The sequence below is a fragment of the Notechis scutatus genome, chromosome 4, assembly GCF_049901735.1.
Source record: "Notechis scutatus isolate UNSWTSFEM ecotype Mainland chromosome 4, rNotScu1.2, whole genome shotgun sequence".
NCBI classification, from domain to species: Eukaryota; Metazoa; Chordata; class Lepidosauria; order Squamata; family Elapidae; genus Notechis; species Notechis scutatus.
Window position 1 is genome coordinate 77,550,050 of NC_142012.1, and position 25,428 is coordinate 77,575,477.

Consider the following 25,428-nt stretch of genomic DNA (forward strand, 5'->3'; position numbering starts at 1 on the left):
GGTTAGCCATCACTGATATACACCAAGTAAAACAAATAGCCATGCATGTGAATGAATAGAGAGAACAAGGACCCCATTTTGAATCTGTGAAAAGAAAATCTCAAGGATCAGAGTTGGAAATGTCTTTCAGAAATCGATTCTGATCAAAGTAAGAACTAGTATTGGTTCAAAGGCCGGTAGCATTGTCCAGAATAAACTTTGGTTAATGGTTTCATGTGCCTAATTTTACCCAGCATTACTTAGATTCGGAGGATTTATGATAATACTATATACCCGTGTGCTTCGCTACGAAACTATGTGATCGGGCTTAGTTTTGGGGGAGGAAAATAAGGGGGAAAAAATTTCTGCCTCTGCCTACCAGCATCCATCGGTATTAATCTGGCTAGTGTCCTGTCAGTGTCTGAGAGAGTTGAGGGCTGTTTGGAAACTGAAACATGGAAACTGGAAGAGTATTTGCTGTGTGAGCAAGAAGAAGACAGCAAGGAGCCTGGGTGTGGCTTAGCTCAACTGTTCTGTACTAAAGCTGCTTGGTTCTGTGAAACTGAAACTCCTCTGCTTGTATTTTGCATTTGGAACAGATTTCTTTTCAGATGGGGAGGGGGAGTAGAACTCCTTAGCATCAGAGCGTGTTAATAATAATAATAATATAGGAAATACTCTAAATGCTCTGATGGTCATTTTGAAAAATCCTTTCTTAGTGAGCCCCTAGAAGCCAAGAGGAACATAGATGCCAAATTTCAAGTTTGTAGGCTTTACGGTTCTGGAGATTTTGTGATGATGCGTGAGTGGCCTTTCGCAGATAGATAGATAGATAGATAGATAGATAGATAGATAGATAGATAGATAGATAGATAGATAGATAGATAGATAGATAGAAATAGATTCCACTAAAAAAAATTCTGGTGCTATAAGCACATCTTGACACCAGATCTTCTGATGTTCTTTTTCCGTCAAAGGAAGCCCATTTGCCGTTCTGGGCAGGTGGTTCTTCAGCCTGGGAAAATGACTTTCCTTCCTCTGCAGTAAGCGTGAGAGGATTGCTGAGAGAAAGGAAAGCAACGAATGCGATTGTGTTTGTGTTTTCTCTGCTATTATCCATGAAAAGTGGACTGACGTTCCTGCGGAGGAAGAGACACCAACTGCCTTCTTTCTGGCAGGCCAGTCCCTCCATCCACCTGGCCACAGGTAGGCTCAGCTCGGAAATCAGCTGCTTGGACTGTTTGGTACAGAAAGCTATTAGAAGAAGGTGGAGAAATCAGATCAGGACGTTGCTCGAGTTGTTGTAGATTCATCTGTTACGATCTTTGATAGGCCTGTGGGTAACACAGTATTAATCCATCTATCAGAATATTGGAAGGGACCTTGGAGGTCTTCAAGCCCAGCCCCCTGCTCAAGCAGGAGATCCTTTGCGATTTCAGACAAGTGGCTGTCCAATCTCTTCTTAAACACCTTCAGTGATGGGGCACCTACAACTTCTGAAGGCAAGCTGGTTAATTGTTGTCACTGTTAGGAAGTTTCTCTTTAATTCCAGGTTGTGCCTCTCCTTGATTAGTTTCCATCAATTTACTTCTTGTTCTGCCTTCTGCTGCTTTGGAAAAATAAGATGACCCCCCTCTCCTCTTCTTTGTGGCAGCCCCTCAAATACTGGAAGACTGCTATCATGTCCTTTCTAGTCCTTCTTTTCTCTAGACTGGCCATACCCAATTCCTGCAATCCTTCTTTATATGTTTTAGTCTCCAAGCCTTTAATCATCCTAGTTGCTCTTCTTTGCACTTTTTCCAAAGTCTCATCAACTTTTTTTGTAATGTGGTGACCAAAACCACATGGAGTGGAATATCTACATACGGTAATTACGCATAATGACATGGAGAGGAATTAATATCCAGAATTGATGGATTGATTGATTTAAATTTAGTGTTGCAGGTTCCACTTTTCTCTCTTGCCAAAGCTTGCGCCTCTGCGGATTAAAAAAAAAAAAAAATGATTGGTTACGTTTCTGACAATGATTGAATTTATTTTGGGAAGATGCATAAAAACTGAACAACTGAATAGGCAGCAGTTTGGGGAATATGCTTCAGTGAAGAGGACAGGTAGATGTAAATGTGATTTGAGTGGGAAATTGATGAGCACAAAGATCAGCGGATCACTGAATGGGTTTAGGAAAAATGGTGTAGAAATGAATTACCTCTGTATAATATTTATGTTGTTCTACGGTAGTTTGAATGGAGAATGGTGCAGAAGTAATGTTACTCCTATAGCTGTGATGGTGAACCTATGGCACACGTAATCTCAGGCAAACTTACCTCACTATGCATGTATGCGCCTCCCAGCTGATTCTTGGCCCGTTTGAGGCCTTTTTCAGCCTCCCAGAGGCTTGAGGGAAGCCTCTGCAGCCTTTTCAGGCCAAAAAATAGGCCCATTTCATCACTTCCTGTGTTTCTGGAATTACCATAAGTGATGAAACGTACCCATTTTTTGGCCTGCAAAGGCTGCAGAGGCTTCCCTCAAGCCTCTGGGAGGCTGAAAAAGGCCTCAAACAGGCCCAAAAATCAGCTGGGAGGCGTAGTGCAGGTAAGGGGGCAGCCGGGGGGGAGGGATTGTGCACGCATGTGGAGGGAGCATGGGGGCGGCATGCGTATTGCCTTCTGGGTGCTGACAGGTGAGCAAGCGAGCGCAAGTGCGCGCACAATTGTTGGCACAGGAGCCCAAAAAGGTTAGCTACCATTGTCCTATAATATACAAGAACAATACCAAAGATGTATTGTACAACTGTGCAGATAACATTTGTAATGTCAGAGAAGGTAGTAAAATCATTACATAAAGGATTTTATTTCAGATACTTGTTTGTTTTGGATAAAATTTACATTCGACTTTTTCTTTTAATTCTTGCAATGTCCAAGCCAGCGATATGACACATTCTTAAATTCATTATCTTGATGCTATTTCTTTTAAATATATTATTTGTTCGACCTCTTCTATGATGACTTTTGCGTTGATGTTTTCGATAAATAGTTGGGTTGTTTATATTCTGGTTTAATGCTCCAAATGCACCTCAAAGCTGTAGAGCAACATTTTCTCTTCCTGTTGACCTGGCGGGTAGAAAGGAATTCGTCCTGAGAAACTCTGTGATTCATCCTCCGTGGATGAGGATGATTAATAACCCATCTGTTGTTATTAAACTTCCAAGGAACTTCTATGCAGCTGGGTAACACAAATAATGCAAGTACAATGTTTGAAGGCCTTCTGGTTTTCTCGCAATTATATGCTATACATTTGTGTATAACATTTCATAATTGTTGTGACCCACCAGCAGAGCTGGCAACAGACTCGGACAGTGAGGAGGTTGGGGAGGAACATGGGCCAGTCCTGGAATCTGGGGAAGGTTCTGACGAGGGCTCTGCGTCGGAGGCAGAGATGGGGCCAGGGCCACCTGACAGTTGTCAGCTGCCTTCGGAGTCGGATATCAGTGGGGAAGAAGAACAGCTGGAGCCTGTTCCAGTTGTGCATATGCGCAGAGCTGCCAAGAGAAGGGAACAGTTAAGGAACAAGGGTCAACTCGGGAGTAAAGGCACAAGTGAATGGCCCTTCCCATAGGGAATAAAGAGGAGCGAAAGAGGAGTGGTGTTTCCAGGAGACAATTAGTTCGTTTAATTAGTGTGAAGATTTGTTTGTGGCTCTCAGAGAGTCTTAATGAGGTTTGATCCTGCTTAGTTTACGATCAATCAATAAACTGGTTGCATGCTGATGTATACAGTACCTGGGCCTTATACTCCCAAATTGGTTTACTATTTTTATGATTTTTATTTTGTCATATCTTCAATGCTTTGATTGTGAGCGCTAATAATATATTAAGAATGGTACCTAAGTAGCTTTATGCAAATACTATCATTATTATTTATACTATGTTGCACTGCAGTTGTATAGTTTGCCTTCTTCATTAATGCAATGAGAGAATCATTAAAATGCCTGGTGTTCAAATATTTGATCAAACTTCAATTAAAAACCATGTATTTCAAGTTAAAGGAGAAAACTCTACAGATTTGTAATTGAACATGACAGCTGTTCAGTTTAATTACAAGCGGATAACATTTTTTTTGGAACACTTGCTATCAAGTGAGCCACCTAAAGAGATGAGATGAATGATGCATATCGGCTGATATCAAAAGTAATTGGTTATTTTCATTTAAAGTTCCATTCTTTCCGCTTAGATTAAATAAAGGGTGATTATTTCGTGAGTCAATAAAGAAAAGAAGTATGCACGTCTAGCTGTGCTGTTTAGATATTATGACAGATGCTTCTGAAAGCATTGGCATTCCTATAACCTCTGAAAGATGCAGAGGGGATATTAATGAGCTGCTTCAAGTGATGTACAGTAACTTTGCTCTTGGATGAAAACAGATGTGAGTGACTCTGTTTAAATATTAAACAGACTCCAGGCCTCTATTGGCTTGTTTTAAGGTGACCTAACAGTATTGTATTAAAAAAAAAAAACACTTCAGATTAAATGCTGAGTGCTTGAACTTGTTTAAATAGTTGTAATTGATTACGGTTAAAGTGTTGGTGAAAGTACTATTGGTAGCAACTGTCTGCTTTACCGAGGCGTGTTCATTGACCTGGACAAGGAATTTACACGCCTTTTTATAAACGCATAATCCAAGCAATAGGGTAAAATAAAAACAGTTTAAGGGTGAGATAAGCATGATAAAAATGGCAAGGTAGCTAAATGCTAAATTAGGAATAATCTCAATTCAGATAAGAACCCCCACTATAGTCTGTGAGGGTATGCTGTGTATAATAAAATAGGGATAATAGAATGTAAGGAACCTTGGAGATCATCTAGAGTCTAGACCAGTGGTCACCAATCAGTGGGCTGGGGACCACTGGTGGTCCGCGAGAAAATTTTGGTGGTCCACAGAGAAATGTCACCCCCAAAACACACACACCCCCGAGCAATTAATCCAGGATGCACGGGAACACAAGGCTGTGCCACCCACATGGCCCATGGGAACACAAGGCTTGTATTGCTTGCATTGTGAACAACATGAGGTAGTGAGAGGAGGGAGGAGAGGGTGGAGGGGGGAAATTTGCCCTACGTGCCTGGCCTGGCCAGGCCACCGGGCTGCTTCTTTCCGCTTCTTTCTTCTGCTTTTGGCTGCATGCAAGAAAAGCAGCAAAAGTCTTCCTTTCTCTCCTCCAAACTCCACCAGAAATGACCCTTTGGGACCCTGCAAGGCTCAAAGGGTCCTGCTCCAAGAGGCTGTGCCGGTGCACAAGTCTCACAAAGACTCCTTTCTGGCGGAGTTTGGGGGAGAGAAAGAAAGACTTCTGCTGCTTTCCTTGCATGAAGCCAAAAGTCTCTCTCTCCCCGCTGAGAATGGAGCTGGAGACGGTATCCTATGATCCCAAATAAAGAATGATCGATCGATAGGAAAACGAGGTGCGGAATTTTCCTGCGTACTTTTTTTGGGGGATTTTCCCAGGGTCTCTGCTGCTTTTTGCAGAGACCCTGGGAAAACGTCGGCAAGCCACCGTCAGTCAAAATTCATATTAGTGGTCTGCGGGATTTAACATTATGAGTTTGGTGGTCCCTGAGGTCCAAAAGGTTGGCAACCCCTGGACTAGGCAACCTCCCCCTCTCCTGTGGTGGAATCTGCAATACTGCAGCATCCCTGCCTAAATATGTCCAGCAGACTTCCCGAAGGAGCCTGTTCCATTTTGTAGAACTCTTACCATTAGGAAATTCCACCTGGTATGAATAATCGGATTCCTTGCATTTTAAACCCATTTTTTTTGTCTTAGCACTGCAAATCAGTGACCAAATCCAGCCCATTACCTGTATTATGATTCTTTAAATCAGTGATCCCCAACCTTTTTTACGCCGCGGCCCGGTATCCCCAACCTTTTTATGGCGCGGCCCGGTACCAACATCAGCTGGTGCCGCCATCTTGTTTTGATGAAAAAGTGCTTCCGGTGAGCTTTCTACCGGAAAAGCTCACCGGAAGCACTTTTTCATCAAAACAAGATGGCGGCGCCCAGCAAGCCAGCGGCCCGGTAGGACTTGTTCCACGGACCGGTGGTTGGGGACCCCTGCTTTAAATCAGGGGTGTCAAACTCAAGTCCCTTCAGCCATGATGTTGCTAGATCTGGCCCGCTGCTCCTTAGCCCCACCAGGCACTCTCCCTGGGCACGCACACAGGAGGCAGCGAACGCATGGGGGCTGGCGGTGCCCGACAGCAGCTGCAGCTCATTGGCCTTGCCCCACCTGGTCTCACCCAGCCTCCTCTTGTTCAGCCTTGCCTCATTCCGCCTTGCCAAGCCTGGCCTCACCCAGCCTCTCCTCGCCTCACCTTGCTTCACCTCGCCCTGCGGTGGCACCAACTGCAGCAGCAGCCTTGAGGAGGTAAATGCAGCTGGGCACCATCTCAGGGAAACAGGGCTGGGCTGAGTTACGGGGTCCTGGGAGCTCGAGAGCTGGCCACGCCCACCAGCCACACCCACCAAGCCACACCCAGCTCATAGTCTTACATGTAACTGGCCCTTTGATGGCAACCACAACATTAACGCAGCCTTCAATGAGATTGAGTTTGATAGCTCTGCTTTAAATACTAAACACTCTATCGTGCTTTTCTCCATCTCTGTCACCTGCAAATTCGATAGTCGTATTTTCGAATCCCCCATTCATGGTGCCTATAAATAAGTTCAACAGGAAAGGATTTATTAGGGCCAGCCAATTCTGCATCCGTCCTAATGATGTCATAGCCCATTCTGGTTTTGGCCTCATGTCAGCTTCCTTATTTGGAAACGTTCTCAGATGTTCTGCTAAAAGTCAAGATATACTCAGAGCTGAGAGATCTTCTAATCCAGCCCTGTGCTATACCATTCCAGGCAAGAAGCTATCCAGTCTCTTCTTAAAAGCTTCCAGTGATGATGGATCACCCACAACCTCTGAAGGCATGCCGTTACAATGATTAATTGCTTCCATTGTCAGGAAATCGTTCCTTAGTTCCAGTTTGCTTCTCTCCTTGTTCCATCCATTGCTTCTTGACCTGCCTTCAGGTGCTTTGGAGAATAGGTTGCCCCCCTCTTTTTTATGGCAGCCCCTCAAATGTCAGAAGACAGATATCATGTCTCTCCTAGTCCTCCTCTTCTCCAAAACTAGCCATACCCATATCCAGCAACCGTTTTTCATATGTTTTAGTCTCCAGACCTTTCATCATCTTAGTTGCTCTTCTCTGCCCTTTCTCCAAACTTTCAACATCTTTTTTGTCATGAGGTAACCAAAACCGGATGGAGTATTTCAGGTCTCTTGCTTGGGTAGGGTGTTGGACTAGAAGATCTACAAGGTCCCTTTCAACTCAGTTTATCTGTAAATAAAGAGGTACTAACACTTCACATGACTTTGATTCTATGCCTCTGTTTATACAACCAAAGACTATATTCACTTTACTTGACAAACTGATTACTCCAGATACTGATTGAAGATATAGAATGATAGATGGATGGATGGATGGATGGATGGATGGATGGATGGATGGCTAGCTAGATAGATAGAGGGATGGATAGATGGATGGAAGGAGGGAGGGAGGGAGAGAGATGGATGGACAGAGGGATGGAGCGATGGAAAGATAGATAGATGGAGGAATGGATAGAGAGATAGAGGGAGGGAGAGATGGATGGAGAGAGGGAGGGGATGGTTGGATGGATAGATAGATAGGTAGGTAGGTAGGTAGATAGATAGGTACAGGGGTGGGATTCTACCGGTTCGCACCTATTCGCTAGAACCGGCTGTTAACATTCTAAGCAGTTCGAAGAACTGGTTGTTAGAAGAAATTACTGGCCTAATCCTGTAAGGAAGGCAGGAAGGAAACATTCTGGTGTTGCTTACAGAAACTGTCTCTCCATTAACCCTTATTACAATTCTTGGCAGGACTAGACTTTCTGTCTCAAGAACTTCTCTGGAGTTTTTTTCCCCTCCTTTGCTGGTACTTTGCTTGTGTGGAGTGACCATTCAAAGTTACAATGGCACTGAAAAAAGTGACTTATGACCGTTTTTCACACTTATGACTCTTGCAGCATCCCCCAGTCACAAGAGGCCAGGCGAGGAGATGCGTGCCTCGATGTGAGTGATGTTGAGTTGGCCACGCCCAGCCAGTCACATGACCACCAAAGCTATGTCCACCCAGTCACATGACCACCAAGCCACACCCACCAACTAAGTAACACCCGCAGAACCGGTTGTTACAAAATTTGAATCCCACCCCTGGATAGGTAGATAGATGGAAGGATGGATAGATGGATGGAGGGAGGGATGGACTAGACAAGCCCAATTCCTGCAATTGTTCTTCATATATTTTGGTCTCCAGCCCCTAACTAACTTTGTCACTCTTCTCTGCACTCTTGACGGCCTCCTCAGAATCTCTGAATATATTGACACAACAGAACAAAATAACAGAGTTGGAAGGGACCTTGGAGATCTTCTAGTCTAACTAGGATCAAACTGGATTTCTCCAAGGGCCGGATCAGCGTTGTAGTTGTCCTCAGCGGGCCGGCTGGGAGGTGGGGGGGATGGGAATGATGACAGACGGGACGGATGACGCCTGCAGCACCCTGCTGGCCAAAATAGGGTGGGGGGAGGAGCAGGTTTTGGCCGGCAGGATACTGCAGGAGTCCATTCAGGCTGAAAATGGGCCACAGAGGAGGTCACACATGGCCCCCTGTGCCCATTTTCGCTAGCAAAGGGGCTAAATCTAAGCACCCCGTGGGCCGTATGTGGCCCATGGGCCTTGAGTTTGACACTCCTGTTCTAGTCCAACCTTCTGCTCAAGCAGCTGTCTGGAATGCCGTAGGGTTTCTCTCAAGAAACAGGCACAACTGTCCCACAACATGAAGCTGTGCAAAAGCCGGCTGCTCTACTGATTTATTTTGCTTTTCTTCCATTTAGTACTTCACCTGTCAGGGAAGGGAAATGATGCAAATTATATAATATAATGTCAATAACAATAGCACTTAGACTTATATACCGCTTTATAGTGCTTTACAGCCCCCCTCTAAGTGGTTTCACAGAGTCAGCCTCTTGCCCCCAACAATCTAGGTCCTCATTTTACCCACCTCGGAAAGATGGAAGGCTGAGTCAACCTTGAGCCTGGTGAGATTTGAACTGCCGAATTGCAGGCAGCCGGCAGTCAGCAGAAGTAGCCTGCAGTACTGCACTCTCACCACTGCGCCACCGAGGCTCTTCAAGATGTAGATGACATCATCATGGCTTGTACCAGATGTCTCTATTCCCTATTTTTGATCCTATCTTTTGGTGCAGATTTATGATACCTGGAGTAAATTGCTATCCTTTGGCAGAGGCTTGAAATAAATCTGTAAAATTATGTAGCAATATCTAATACCTTGTGTTCATGAATAATTATCATAACCTATCAAAGCGTTTTCTTTGCGTCACCCATTTAATATATGTGGCTGCCTATTAAGGGTTTTTAAACCCAATCTAGTTACTCCAGAGAATTTTCCTACTGTAACTGTCTTGAAATCTTCTTTAGAAGATAGCGTTCCATAAATTACTTTTAATAGTTTCAAACGAATTAAATTGAAATAATACTGACATTAACAAGTGGTGAATAAGGGACTTTTAAGTAGTTCTTTGAGATATACAGTATTTTTCAGATTGTTGTGTTTTAAGGTGGCATTGCAGTTGCAGTGTTTATTTGACCTGTATGGTTTTGTGAGGTGCTCTGAACCTAGTAATGTTGTCTGAATTTTCAATTTCTTCTAGCTAAGCCCGTGCTCACAGAACCGGTTTTTAAACCGGTTGTAGCCCATCAGCCCAGTGCAATTTGCCATTATTCCAAACAAGTATTTTTTAAAAGCTGATAAGGATTTATATCTATATATAAGTTGTGCCAAGCCATGTTTCTTATACTCTGCTTATGTATGATCAGTTGAATAAGTTATATTGTTTGGCTTCACACATTGTGTTGGTCTTTCTTCCTTTCTTTCTTCCTTTCTTTCTTCCTTTCTTTCTTCCTTCCTTTCTTTCTTTCTTTCTTTCTTTCTTTCTTTCTTTCTTTCTTTCTTTCTTTCTTTCTTTCCCTTTCTGCATTTGTCTACTGTTTTTCATCTATCACTCATACGATTCTTTATGGATGGTATTCTGTGCTTATAAATGGCCTGATTGCCTCCTCAATCAGAAATTATTTTGATTTCCATGTGATAGAATATTTGCTTTTTTTTTCTTTAAGTGTCCTTCTACTTTTTCTCTGAAAGTGCCAAAAGCATCATTTTCCTTCAAGTCCTTCACCCCTTTTGCTTAAGGAGTTTTTGATTTATGCTTCGCTATTGTGCTGATCCCATAACAGACACAACAGTCAATCATAATGTCAAGAAAGAGAAAGAAAGATGTTTAGAAAAATATATTCTTTTTAACAGTGGGTAATAAAGTTCCTTAGTAATACTGGATATAGACATAATGAACTGCTTTTGAATATTGACTTAAGTAAAAACATTTTACGGTAGTCACAGGTGGCAAACATGTATTTTAAGTACATTTCTACTCAATTTACTAATTAATAGCCAAATCCAGCTAACATCAAACTGTAAACATTCTGAAAATTATTTTAGGCATATGATATCCTTTATCCTTTATTCAGATTCTCATATAAATCCTATTGTTTATTAATTCTACCAGAAATAAACAAGAAAATTGTCTTTCAAAGGAACAGTAGGGATCAGAGGTGGTATTCAGCAGATTCTGACCAGTTCTGGAGAACCGGTAGCAGAAATTTTGAGTAGTTTGGAAAACCAGCAAATGCTACCTCTGACTGGAGATTTTACAGTATCCTTCCCCTGCCATAGCAATAGATCTGGTAATAAAAAATTTGAATCCCACCACTGTTTATGTGAGTATATAATGAAAGAAAGGGACAATTGCAACTCTTCCTTTAGAGGCTAGGAGTTTTGCACAGAAAACAGATTGAATTGAAAAATTAAATCTATCCCCACAATTTGTAAAGGCTTTTGCAAAGTTCAAATGTTTCAAATCCTTCCTGTTCCCGAATGAAACTTTGAACTAAAAGTATGTGTCAACTCCAATGGTTGAAATAAGATTTACTCCCAGGTAAGTGTATGTTGAATTGTGACCTATGCACACGCCAGTATTAATACAGTACCTGTTCCAGTGAATCTGGGTAGGATATAAGTTGAGGGTTTCATCCGTAGCTTTTGATAACTATGAAGTATTTCTTATATGTTGATTTTCTTTTTTAGCTGTGGAAGAATGGAACTGGTTTTTCATGCATCTAAGATACTTCCTTTCATAAGCTGGAAATACCTAATCCTGTTTCATAATACCCATGAGGGTCTAGATCAAGTCTTCAAACTTGGCAAGTTTAATTAAGATTTCAACTCCCAGAATTCCCGAGCTAACGTGAGTGACTGGAGGAGGAATTCTGGGAGTTGAAGTCCACAAGTCATAAAGCTGTCAAGCTTGAAAGACCCCTGGTCTAGATCATATAAAGAATAATTCTAAATTTTGGCCAATTTATTTCTAGTTGGTAGTAATGAATAATGTCCTGGAAGCAAGAATTAAAGTATTTAAACGTACGAAATTATAAAAGGGAAAATGTTTGTTTCTGCTAATAAAAACGGGATCCAGTCCAACTTCTTAACATAGTGAGGTCAAGAAAAAAGGAAAATGTTCTTTGGAAGAGAACTAACTGTTAATTTGACCATTCTTTCCATAGCCTCGGGCTGATCCCATTCCCATATGTAGCTTCTGTTTGGGGACAAAAGAATCAAACCGTGAGAAAAAGCCAGAAGGACTTCTATCGTGCGCAGACTGTGGTAGCAGTGGTAAGTCATTCAGCCTGGCTCAAATGAGGCATGTTTATATTTCCAAATGGAAGCTTCTCTGAGATGCTCCCGTCAACGGAAGGAGAACTTCGTGTCCAGGAAGGGCGTAAGTTAGAAAGTTTTCTTCCATGATTGTCATTGTCTCTGATGTTCTTTCCATCCACAGAGCAAAACGGTAGCATTTTGGAATGTCTGCTTTCTGTTTTAGTCTTTTAAAAATAAAGAGTTGAAAGTGTCATTGGCAGCTGCCCATCTAACCTGATGTCAACTCATAAAATATCTCTATGGTCTTTTTAGAGTTGCCAACAGAATATGAAGTTCAGTAAGACTTCAGTAAGAAGTAATGATTACAACCACTATTTTACTCCTTTCTCCATGTGGTTTTTGTAACTTGCCCATATGTTCAGAAAATGGCATGCATAGCCTCTCTTTGGTATAATGATGAGTCTCAAAAACACTTACTCTGTATGCCTGGAATTCATTTACTCAAAAGATTAATTCAGTTACCTGTTGCCTCTCTTGATAAATAATATTTTGGATGGTGAGGGTAATTTTGGGCAAATCACTTTATTTATTCTAGGGTTTTATGTTGTTCCATTTCCTAAACCCTCTATGTAGAAGATACGTTGGCCCAGGCAAGAATGCATAAAGGATTGGAAAAATATGTATTACTCACAGTTTTTACAGTCTTTGCACAATGTGTCTAACCACAATCACACACCCAAACCTTTGTCATTGCAGTTTGTCTGTTCTTCAGAAATAATACAATGACCTGTTCTTCAACGGTGTCAGTCTTCCTTTGTGTCTGTCGCTTTCATCAAAAGATTGTAATATTATAAACAGAACTGCATGATCCAGCAAACTAAAATGTGAACACATGGTACTCAGTTGCTTAGTGTGGTGAGAATAGATTTAAGTGAAGAAAAATGTATTTCAGAGCAACTGTAGTTTTAATATATGGGTTACACCTGTTTGTGGGCTCTGCATTCAAATTAGCAGGACCCACCTTGGATCTATAATAAAATATTTTAAGCAAACATCCTTAATCTTGTCCCTGAGTGAGAATAAACAATAGCAGTCAGTACTGATACAGTTTTACTCTAAGAAAATATAAGATAGTCCTTAATTTAGAACCAATTGCTTTAAAAAGTTTGATGACAGAGCCCCCAAAAGTGACTGTAACTTTTTTTTGCCAGTTTCCTGCATTTATTTCCAGTTTTGGGCAAAAAATAAAATAAAAAGGATATTGGAAAATTGATCAGCTTAACAACTGTGATTTTCGCTTAATGATCATGAAAAATTTAGTGGGGTGGAATCAGATCCAGTCTCATGATGCAGCCTCAATGCCTTAACAGTCATAATTCTGAGCTCAGTTAAGATTGTAAGTTGAGGACCTCTTGACCTAGAGTTTCTGTCGTAACAGAACGCTAAAATAAATGCTCTCATTCTTGGTTGTTTCATAGGGCATCCATCCTGTCTTAAATTTTGTTTGGAGTTAACAACAAACGTGAAGGCCTTAAGATGGCAATGTATCGAATGCAAGACATGCAGTGCCTGCAGAATCCAAGGCAAAAATGCTGTAAATAATATTTTATATTATATTTATATTATACAATATATAATTATATAATTTATATGACATTTATATTATTTTATATAGTAATATTTTACACAATACTCACTTGGCTTATATAGGACTAATACATAATTATTAGTATTTCCTACTAACATTAGAATGTATACTACTTGTATTTCAGATATTTATATATTGCCCTTCCTATAACTATGATCAGGACTGGCCTCAGTATTAATTTATAATAAAATTGTAACATCATTAAATATTTATAGAAATATTTAATGCATCGGAGACAAATTCCTGGTGTGTCCAATCATACTTGGCCAATAAGGAATACCCTATAGCCGTGATGGCGAACCTATGGCAGGTGTCCCACAGGTGGCACACATATCCATTTGTGTCGGCATGCGAGCTGCAGACAAACTTACCTCACTGCACATGTGCGTGCCTCACAGCTGATTTTCAGTGGGTTTGAGGCCTTTTTAGGCCTCCCAAAGGCTTGAGGAAGGCTTCTGCAGGCTTCTGCAGGCTTTGCAGGCCGAAAACTAGCTCCATTTCTTCACTTTCTGTTTTTCTGAAAATACTGGAAGTGACAAAACGGAGCTAGTTTTTGGCTTGCAAAGCCTGCAGAAGCCTGCAGAAGCCTTCCTCAAGCCACTGGGAGGCTGAAAAAAACCTCAAACCGGCCGAAAATCAGCTGTGAGGTGCAGTGCAGGTAAGGGGGCGGTGTGTGTGTGTGTGTGGATTGCACGCACATGTGTAGGGGGTGGGTGGGGGCTTGCATTGCTTTCTGGGTGCTGGCATGTGAGCGTGAGCGTGCAAGCGCGTGCACAATTTTTGGCACAGGAGCCCAAAAAGGTTAGCCACCACTTCCCCTAGATTCTATATTCTATTCTAAAATATTTACATGAAGAGAATGACAGGAATGAGAACTAGCCAGGTAGCCCGACTGATAATTTAGCAAGAGCCTTTAGTCATGACAATACCATTTTTTTTTGGTGTTTTTTTGAGATCCCCTTTATTTATTTTTTCCCCCTTTCTCTCTTTCAGGATAATATGCTTTTCTGTGACTCTTGTGATAGAGGTTTCCACATGGAGTGCTGTGACCCTCCACTCTCTCGAATGCCAAAAGGTGAGCTTTGCATCTGTAATGCCTCCAGGTTTCGTTGGCTTATGCCATCACTAAGGGATTCTGTGAGCGATTTATGGAAAACCCAATAGGGTAGTATCCAGTGTATGCTTACGATTGAGCATTCTGGACATTTGAAGTAGCTTTCTTTTTTGCTTTCTTTTACTCAGGGCATTCATAACACTTTCAAAATTTAGGTGTCCCCGTGAAAACCTCCTTTTCAAGGGTCTTGGTCAATGTTTTGATGATATGCTACATAATGCTCAATGAGACATGGATGAGACTAACCCCTGCTTAGCTTCACTGCACAATTTTTTCTTCTTCATTCTGCCTGGAATACAATCTGGAAACTTTGGCTTCATGTCTGCTTCTAGAATTGGGATGAAACTTCAGTGTGGTTAATTAAGGGAATATCCATTGTACCACCTACAACTGACCTGTTAAACATAAGCTTGATTAATTATAGTTGAAAGATCAATTAGAATGGCTTCCCTGGTGAAGGAAGGATCTAGGGGTCTCTTTGCCATAGTTTCTTAGGGATGAAGCTATTCTCTACCTTAACGTTTTATAAAATTAACGGTACTTGGGGTTTTAAATTGCAAAGGAATACTTTCCATTTTGCAAAAGAAGAAAAATGTGTTATAATTTGCTTGCTCTACCTTTAAACTTACATGATAATAATCTGTTCAGCCTTTTTACTGCTGACAAGGTGGGTTATATTTTGATTTCATGCTGTTTATTTCAGCACTGGGAAAGACTTTTTTTTTAATGGCGAAGTCTCCTTTGCTGCTCCTTTCTCATACTTTTAGCTGGATAATTAATCAAAAGCTCAGACTAAAAATAGCTGTTAAAAATGAACAGCTTATCTTGCCTAGGAGGATTGATTGCACTATACACATCTGACTAAAGATTTCTCTATAACACAGACCATGAGTAGTATGTATCCTCTTTATATGTATCCTCTTTATATGTATCCTCTCCAACTAGGGCTGTTATCTTAAGCCATGTTTTCATACTATTCTGTACATTAAATGAATTTATTTTGCTTTTTTTTCTCATCTGCAAGAACTAACCTTATTTGTTATGCTGTTTTATTCTTTCTAGCCAGTTCTTGAGACGTTGATTGAGTTGAGCAGCTATAAAAATAAAACAAACAAACAAACACAAATAAAAGCTATTCATAATGTATTGTTTTATTGTCTACACTCTGGCTCTACATTCAACTAGGGTATAATCTTATCACTTATGTCAATATAGGTACAGTGTAGTCCTTGACTTACAACCACAACAGAAAGTCCCAAATTTACGTGTCTCAGAAAGACAGTTGTTAAGTGAGCTGTGTCCCATTTATGAACTTTCTCGACACAATTGTCACGCAGTTGTGTGAGGTGAATCATGAAAGTGTGAAGAGAATTTGGCTTTCCCCGTTGACTTTCCCTGTTGGAAGCCAGTTGGGGGGATCATAAAGGGCAATGATGACATGACCCAGGAACAGCCATGAGTTATGACGCTCGTCATAAATACGAGCCGGTTGCCGAGTGCCTGAATTTTAATCGTGTGGCCATGAGGGAAGCTACAATGGTCATAAGTGGGAGAAACACTTTTTTCAGAGCCATTGTAACTTTTGAACGGTCATTAAATGAATGGTTATATGTCAAGGACCACCTGCAAATAATGTTATCCCTTTTAAAAGTATCTAAGCTTCTTCTAATTTTCTTACTCAAGCTCAGGTTTGGAAAAAGGAAACGGAACTGAAAAATTAAGAAAATGCGTAGGATAGGAGTTCGTGATTAGAAACAGTCAGGCTAATTTTAAGACGAGTGAACAAAAGTTGTTCTAGAGAAAGCAACTGCTGGAAAAGAAAAGGAAAAAATAACCACTTAAAAATTGGGCATCGAGCGTATCACCCCAAAGAGTAACAGCGGGTATTTAAAGAAGAGAATACTATATTTCTTAGCTGGTGGGGGTGGGACAGCAAACTCATCATCAACAAAATTCCCATCCATGTTACATTACATAATTATATCTTTCAAATTTCCATTTCTGGACTCAGAACGCAGAAGGCCAACATTAAACGACACTGTTTAGTGAATCCCTGTGGTTGTTGCGGTGGTATCATGATTGTTAAGTGAATTTATCTCCTGTTCTTTTTAATGTGTCTCTGTAAATTCTGTTCATTCACAGCAAAGTGCTGTTAAAACTAATTGTCCCAGATAAGAGCAAGCCCTGTCAAGGTTGAGCAAGGCTGCCAAGAACACAAGATTAAGTGCAAGGAAATATTCAAAACCAAAAGTCTCCAAAAACAAACCAAGATAAACCGAACTTCCATGAGGACTTGAAGTGCAAGAACTTCTTTGCTTCCTGCAAAGAATCCCACCTCTGAGGGCTGGCTTTTATCCCTTAAGGGAGGGGCCATCACCTTGCAGCCTTACCCCGAGTCGCCCGTGCTGCTGCAGCTGCTCTTTCCTTTGAGCAGCCCTGCACGCCAGCGCACTGGGCACAGGCTCCTCGGGGTCCTCTGCATCACTGCTGCCAGCCTCCACAATCTCTGAAGGCAGCACCACTCTCTCCGATAGTCCTGGCCCCATCCCTGCCTCACATGCAGGCCCCACACCTGAGTCCTCACTCTCTGAGACCTCAGCCATCCACACCTGCTGCCGGCGAACCAAAACAGCTCCCCCATTGTGAGAAGGTCACAAGAGGGGAATGCATGACCCCCACAGAACAATTGTCATAAATACAAGCTAGTTGTCAATTTCGATCATGTGGCCATGGGGATGTTGCAATCGTGTACGTGAGAAAAATGGCCACAAGTCACATTTTCTAGGGCCGTTGTAACTTTGAACAGACATTAAATGACTAGCTGTCAAGTTGAGACCAAGGATGGGCTTCAAAAATTTCAGCAACTGGTTCTCTGCCTGGTTGCTAGGTGGGCAAGGAGGCCATTTTTGCCCTCCCTGGGCTCCAAAGGGTTTCCTCGAATCTCCAGGAGGGTGAAAATGGCCTCCCTCAGGCTTCGGGGGCCCTCTAGAGGCCAGAAACGGGCTCATTTCTGGCCTTTGGGAACTTCTGGGAGGCCCATTTTTCGCCTACCCCAGACTCTGGAGGCTTTCCTCGAGCCTCTGGAAGGGTGAAAACGGCCTCCCGTCAGCTCCAGAGACCCTTTGGGGGCTGGAAACTGGCCTGTTTCCAGACTTCTGGAGCCCCCAGGAGGCCTACTTTTCACCCTCCCTGAGCTTCTGTGTGGGCCCCATACTAACCTGGCATCCAAAACCTGGGTCGCGTGGGGACTCTGGGGAGGGGCAGGGAGGGGTGGGCAGAGCCAGCCAGGGTGGGATTTACCGGTTTGCCAAACTGCGCAGAATCTTAGCTAGAGAATTGCCCGAATCCATGTGAACCCATAGCAGCCCACCCCTGGTTGAGATTATACTGTACTACCACCTGTTGTCTTCCCCTGCTGTTTTCTCCCGTAAAGCAGACTTTGGTTCTCAGCTGGCCTTTTCCCTTTTTGTGTCTGCTAGTCCCCCAGGGCTGAGCAAAATCCATCCTTTGCTGAGCTGTTTGGAAGATGCTGATTTCCAGGGCTCTGCCTGCTTTCCCTTCTTTAACAACAGCTCAACCCCTGCTTCTCTTTCTGCTCCGTTCCATCCACCAGGAATCCTGAAAGCACCCAAAAGGAGAGGAAGGAAGGGGCAAAGGGACTGGACAATGGGGATGGTTGTGTCTTATTGACCATTTTTGTTGATTGACAATGAAAAATTGTATTTTGGGTTTCCTACACAGAGGATAGGGGATGCGGTGGCTAAGATGATGAGCTTGTTGATCAGGCAGTTCGGGGGTTCGAATCCCTAGCGCCGCGTAAGAGAGTAAGCTCCCGTTACTTGTCCCAGCTTCTGCCAGCCTAGCTGTTCGAAAGCATGTAAAAATGCAAGTTGAAAAATAGGAACCATCTTTGGTAGGAAGGTAACAGTGTTCCGTGCGCCTTCAGCGTTTAGTCCTGCCAGCCACATGACCACGGAGACGTCTTCGGACAGCACTGGCTCTTTGGCTTTGTAACGGAGATGAGCACTGCCCCCTAGAGCCGGAAACGACTAGCATGTATGTGTGAGGGGAACCTTTACCTTTACCTTACACAGAAGATATACCTTGTAATAAAAAAAGAAATTGGAATGTCAAGTATCCTATTCATGTGTACTACAGAAAGAATAATAGGTTGTGATAGAAGTGTTTGTATTTGTGTGTGTGTGTGTGATCTTTTCTTCACAAACTGAGGAAGATTTTGAGGTGGGAGGGGGCTGCTTTCCATTCAGGGCCTTGTTGATAGAAAAAAATATTTTCTAGTATTTGTTAAGAGAGGAGAGATGAGTTTTAGTCCACACCTGCATGGATTTTTGCATCACCTTCAGGTTGAATAAATATATTTCTGCTGTCTTACAGATGTGTGAAAAAGTAAAACCTTCCACATTTCTCAAAAAATGTGATAGTTGAAGAATCCTGAGTTTCAGTTCATGGTTCCAAGCAATTTATGCCTTGCTATCCTATCCATTCAGCAGTTTGGCTATGAAAACATAACCTGGTTCCATCAAAATCCATCACGAAGTATCTTTGTTATTTTACTAAAACCACCTGACAGATAATAGCAAGTCCCTGTCCCAGGTGATAAATACTTGGAGTGAAAGATAGGGAACATGCCCCCAAAATATAGTCTAAAGGAAAGAATAAAATTGTCTGGGAGTTGTTTAAAACAGAAGTTTATCCTCTGCACTAAACCTAATTTATGATGATTGTTTACCATAAAATATTGAAAATCACTGAGAGTTCATAAGATGCAAAGGCTAAATACTCTCTATTATAAAGATATGTGTGTGTGAGTGTGTGTGTATGTATGTATGGGTGTGTATTTAATTTATGAATAAGGCATCACTATAGCATACAAACCAGCTAAAGCTATCCAAAACATCCTAAGTAAATCTAAAGATCCAGCTGCCCCAGAAGAAGAAAGAAGAAGAAAAAACAGGAGTCATCTACAAAATACAGTGCATGGACTATAACAGCCACCATTTAGGACAAAACAGGAGGAAGACTGGCAGAAGACATGAAGAAAACATCTTCATTTCACTACACATGAACAGACTTAACCATAGTTTCAACTGGGAAAATCTGAGCATCCTAGATCAAACCAAGTCCAAAAATGCTAGGGATTCTTGGAAGCTGAGCAACTCAATACAAATCAGACATCAACAGGCACATAAGATAAACAACATCTACATATCATTAAAAAGAGCCAAAAGGAAACAAAAAGGCCAAAATACTTCCTCACAAGCGAGCAACACCCAGGTGAGCGGAGAGTGGCGAGAGCTTCTCCTTTTTAGCATGGTGATGCTTTACCTACTTTGGGTAGTGTAATCTGTAAGAAAACAACCAAACTCAAGAGAGCACGAAGGACCCCAGAGTTCAGCCCTGAGCTACAAATATTGAAATCTGTAAACAGAACTTCCCAAAAAATTTTCTTTTGAAAAAGAGTCATCTCTGCTGTCTTTTTTCATGACTGAAAAGAAATCTAGATACTACTGTTGGATGTTGATACCTACCAGTATGTCTTTTTATACCCAGCTTGAAAGGCATGGATAGCCCATTCACCTGCATGGTATGAATAGGTGAATCTTGCTGTCATATGTTCCTCTTTATGTCAAGGCATTTGGGTTTTACTTGATGCAAGAGGCTCATTGGAGCTGACTATTGTCTCTCAACAATCAGTTGACTTGGAAGCCAATGATGAAGGTGAAGGGCTTGTCATGCCCCTGTCGGAATCTGACTCGGACGGGGACAGCTGACAGGGACTGGGAGTGTGGCTCCATTGGCTGTGGAAGAAACTGGGGAAGGGCAAATCCGGCGGGGCAGAGCAGGGAAGAGGTAGAGCAAGGGAGAGGGAATTCAGAGGAAGACCCAAGCCCATCCCCTCTTTATCCTAGGGCACACAGGGAGGAATGGAGAAGAGAGCAATGTGGGTTGCTTGGCTTATGGGGGAGGAAAGGGTCCTGATTCCCTTCATTAGCTGCAGCTGGGAACACAGTGTATAAAAAAGGAAGCTGCGCGCAGCAAGCTGTTGGGAGCAAACGTGAACTTGTATCGTTGTGGCTTATCTGTCCCAACTGTGTGAGTTTTGCTGTGCTTTTGAGTCTGAAATTCCTCCTCCTTCCCTGTCAAGCTAATTACTTCAATTTGGTTTGTTTGGATTTTAAGTTATAGTTTGTGTTGACTATGTTTTGGACTTAATCTTCTGCAGTCAAAGGCTATTCCTGGGAGAGTTTTTTCTCCAGCTGAAGGTAACCTGGACATTGGGGGCAAAGTTGGAGATAATAAAGGGACTCTTATTGCTTATTGGACTGTGTTGCCTTTGTGCCACGCCCCTTTGGGTCATCACAAGGGTAGCAGAATTAATCAGCTTCATGTTTCATATTGTATACAGGTATGTGGGTTTGTCAAGTCTGCAGACCAAAGAAAAAAGGAAGGAAGTTGCTTCACGAGCGAGCTTCCCAGATAAGGAGACGCTACGCAAAACCAATTGGACGGCCAAAAAACAAACTAAAGCAACAAATGTTGTAAGTATGCTGCCTCGTTCTTCTTTCTGTTAAGGGATCCTTCCTTGTGATCCCTTTAAAATGAGATGAATAATAATTTCCCCCTCCCACTATAAGCTGCTTGTTGGATGGACAATCCTCCTTCTCCCTCATTAAACCTCATGGTATTTGTTTTTATTTATTTATTGTTTGTTTTTTATGGATAGAGATGTACAGACCTAGGAGATTAAAAAATCAAGTTATTTTAAGAAGTGCACTGGAATAGTATTTGTTTTATTTGTGTTCTTTTTCCCCCTTTGCTTTTATATGTACAGAATTAGGAGATTAAAATCAAGGCATTTTAAAAAATGCATTGGAATATCTTGATGCATGTCTTGTTTGGCAGAATGGTTTGCATAGTTACTCAAAGCTTACCTGGTCCATAGTTACCCATAGTTACCCATAGTTACCTGGTCCTTCACCCCAACCCAGTGGTGGTATTTGACCGGTTCTGCCCGGTTCTGGAGAGCCGGTAGTAGCGATGAGCAGCGGAGACTCAACCGATTCTCTCCGCTGCTCTAATGGCTCTGCTGTTGGGCCCACCTGCCCGCCTGGGTCCCATACTGACCTTTATCTGCTGAATTTGAAGCACAGCTGCTTTGCGCGGCACAGAATAGCGCTGCGCAGCAGGTGCTGAAGCGAGCAGGATCGTGCAGGCTTGCAGGAGGCAAGTTAGAACACCTCTGTGCCTGCGCAAAGTGTGAGTTTGGCACGCGCATGCACGCTAAGTGTGTGCATGCGTGCAAAGCGCGCCCATCAAGCCACACCCACTGAACCGGTGGCAACAATATTTGAATCCCACCACTGCCCCAACCTCTAGAGCAAAGGGCGAGTGAGTACAGCATGCCCCAATGCAAAGAGCATCATAGGTTCTTACCTGTGAGATAATTGCTTTTCATCCAGAAGAAGTTTGTGTTCTCTATGGAGATTCTCTGTCATCCAGGTCACGGTTGTCTCAAAGGTGCTTTTTCAAGAGGTAACTGGACTTTCTGGTGTGTGTTTTCCCCCCCCTTTTTCTTTGAAGACGTTTCGCTTCCCATCTAAGAAACTTCCTTCAGCTCGGACTGGATGATGGGGGAATGGAAGGATTTATACATAGATTTATAGTCTCTGTGTTTGTGCTTTGAGGGCCCAGCTTCCAAGAATTCCCTAGCAATTTTGGACTTGCTTTGGTCTAGGACAGTGGTTGCCAACCAGTGGGTCAGGGACCACTGGTGGTCCGTGAGAAAATTTTGGTGGTCTGCAGAGAAATGTCACCCCCAAAGCAATTAATCCAGGCTGCGTGGGAACACAAGGCAGAGTTTGGGGGAGAGAAAGAAAGATTTCTGCTGCTTCTGCTGCTTTCTTTGCATGAAGCCAAAAGTCTCTCTCTCTCTCTTTCTCTCCCCCTGAGAACAGAGCTGGAGACAGTATCCTGCGGTCTCAAATAATGTTTGGTAGGAAATTTTCCTGCAGTCTTTTTGGGGGATTTTCCCAGGGTCTCTGCTGCTTTCTGCAGAGACCCTGGGAAAACATCAGTAAGCCACCGTCAGTCAAAATTCATATTAGTGGTCCGCGGGATTTAAAATTATGAGTTTGGTGGTCCCTGAGGTCCAAAAGGTTGGTGACCCCGGTGTGGGATGCTCACAGTTTCCCAGTTGAAACTATAGTTAAGCCTGTCTCTGTGTTGTGAAGTTAAGGAGCTTTCATTATGTCTTCTGCCTGTTTTGTCCTGCATGGTGGCTGGTACAATCCATGCAGGGTATTTTGTAGATGACTCTTGTTTGTTTATTTGTTTGTTTGTTTGTTTTCCTTCTGGGGATGCTGAGTCTTTCGGTTTACTTAGGATGCTTTAGATGGCTTTAGTTGGTTTGCGATAGTGATGCCATGTTCATCAGGGGTGGGATTCAAATTTCTTAACAACTGGTTCTCTGGGTGTGGCCGAATTTGTGGGTGTGGCTTGATGGTCATGTGACTGGCTGGGCGTGGATTGTATGTAAATATTATAAATATTTATGTAAATATTGAATTTTTTATTAAAAAAAGAGCAACTTTTGCCCAAAATCAGGCAAATGTTTCAAACTCTTCTTTTTTCCTGCTTTTTCAACTTCAGCTGTGCCATGCAAAGCAACTGAGGCTGAAAAAACAGGAAATAAAGGACACCCAAGAACCCCGGGTGGGCGAATAGGCCAAACAGAGCAGCAGACTCCGAACTGGTTCAGTGTCTGCTGCTCTTCAGAGCTACCGGTTCTATAGAACCGGGCTGAACCGGTAACATCCCACCTCTGGATTAAATATATATATGTTTTAAAAATAGAGATTGTTTAGCCAACGCATCTTATGAACGCTCAGTGATTTTCAATATCGTCAGTCACCAGCAAATTAGTTCTCATTATAGTGTTAAAAGAGACAAGATTTAGCAGATCAGGCAGAAATACCTTGAGAGTGTAAGCCTTCTCTATGTTAAAAAAAAAAAGCTATAATGCAAATTTTATTCAAATACTGTATGTACAGTACATTTTTTCTCATACGTTAATACAACTATCTTTTAAAAAAAAACTACTGTCATCCTGTTTAAATGTTCCAGGTTTCAATACACTTCCCTATGCAAAGTTTATGCCTGTAGACAATTTGCTTGTAAATGACAAGCCCAGTCTGATTGTCAAATGTATTTAACTGTTCTCTGCTTCAGCCTCTATTTTTCAGCCATAGAAAGGGCATAGACATGGAGAATCCATTCACATTGTCCGGTTGTCAAAATCCATGTACTGTTTTCCCCTAACATTTAGCCTCAGGACTGTGATGGCAAACCTTATGCCACGCATGCCAGAAGTGGCACACAGAGCCATCTCTCCAGGCATGTGAGCCATCGCCCATTGGCGCACCGGCCAGCTGGTCTTCATGCATGTGGGATCGCCAGAAACCAAAAGATCTGCCACGCAGTGTGCATGCGTGCGCACTGAAGATGACCTTCTGATTTCTGGGATATGCATGTGCACTGGCCACCTGGTCTTCTGGTTTCTGGCACGCATGCGTGTGCGAAGAGCTGATGGGCTTGCGCGCACCAGAAACCGGAAGAGCAGCCACCCGGCGCATGCATGTATACCGGGCAGCTGCTCTTTTGGTTTACAGCACACACACACATGCTCCCATTTCAGCATTTGGTGCCAAAAAGGTTCACCAACGCTGGTATAGGACATTGTAGAAACATACATTTTATAGAAGTACAATCCTTATTATATCTCCCACAAAATGCTATTTTTGAATTGTAGCTATTTATTGTGACAATGACATGTCATACTATGTTTTATCTTTGTCGTATTTTTTGTACTTCGTTCTTTAAAACATTCTTCATGTGATTTCCCCCCGCTTTTTTGTGATAATATATCTGCCTCCATCATTATTTTTTGTGATTTGCTTTTCTTTCTCTTTTTTATTAATAAGAAAACAAATCATAAAAAAACTATGATGTATAAAATATGTAGATAAATTAAATTGACCCACATTATTGAGGGAATAGTACAGAAATGCTACTGCTTAATTTACCTTTGTGGCTTGAACAATAATGTGAAAATACATGGCGTAGCATCTATTAGTTATTAGCGAGTTTGTGTAGTAGTGAAGGCACCAGACTAGAAACCAGGAGATGGTAAGTTCTAGTCTTGCCTTGGGTATGAAAGCTGGCTGGGTGACTTTGGGCCAATCACCAGGAGATGGTGAGCATTAGCTCCACCTTAAACATGAAAGCCTGGAGTGACTTTGAGCCAGTCCCTCTCTCTCGCCCAACCAACCTAACAGAGTTGATATTGTTGTTGGGAAAAGAAGAGTGAGGAGTATTAGGTATGTTCACCCCCTTGAGTTATTTAGAAAAATAATAAAGTCAGAATTTTAAAAAAAAATCTAAAAAAGAGATAAATCGATCACAACTGTAGCTTCATAGCTAATACCAGGATTTGAAATATTCAAACAGCTACGTGGAAAGATTAGAAGAGCAATCACATTGCCGATTGCCGGTAGCTAATAAACTTAGCAGTACATGAGAATGAACACCCAATGATGGACCTAATGAGACGATGCCACCTTCTTTAAACCAAATGGGTACCTTAGATTGACCTTTCCATTCATGTTAAGACTGTTAATGTTACCTATAGTTCTTCTATTAAGTGTGGGTGGGTGGGTGGGGGGAGATGCCTCCTATACGCTGTTTCCCCGAAAATGCGAACTACCCTGAAAGTAAGTCCTAGCTTGATTTTTACACCTGTGCCCAAAAT

At 42.2% G+C, this 25,428-nt stretch overlaps 1 protein-coding gene across 5 annotated transcripts in view; it reads left to right on the top strand.

The window, feature by feature from the left end:
* KAT6B (lysine acetyltransferase 6B) overlaps positions 1-25,428 on the top strand; it is a 97,052-nt gene that overhangs the window by 17,204 nt on the left and 54,420 nt on the right. For all 5 annotated transcript variants that reach the window (XM_087963872.1, XM_026674191.2, XM_087963874.1 and 2 more), the window contains exons 4-7: positions 11,745-11,853; positions 13,317-13,432; positions 14,480-14,561; positions 21,028-21,160. In XM_087963872.1, coding sequence (XP_087819998.1) covers positions 11,745-11,853; positions 13,317-13,432; positions 14,480-14,561; positions 21,028-21,160 — 440 coding nt within the window. The remainder of the gene's footprint in view (positions 1-11,744; positions 11,854-13,316; positions 13,433-14,479; positions 14,562-21,027; positions 21,161-25,428) is intronic.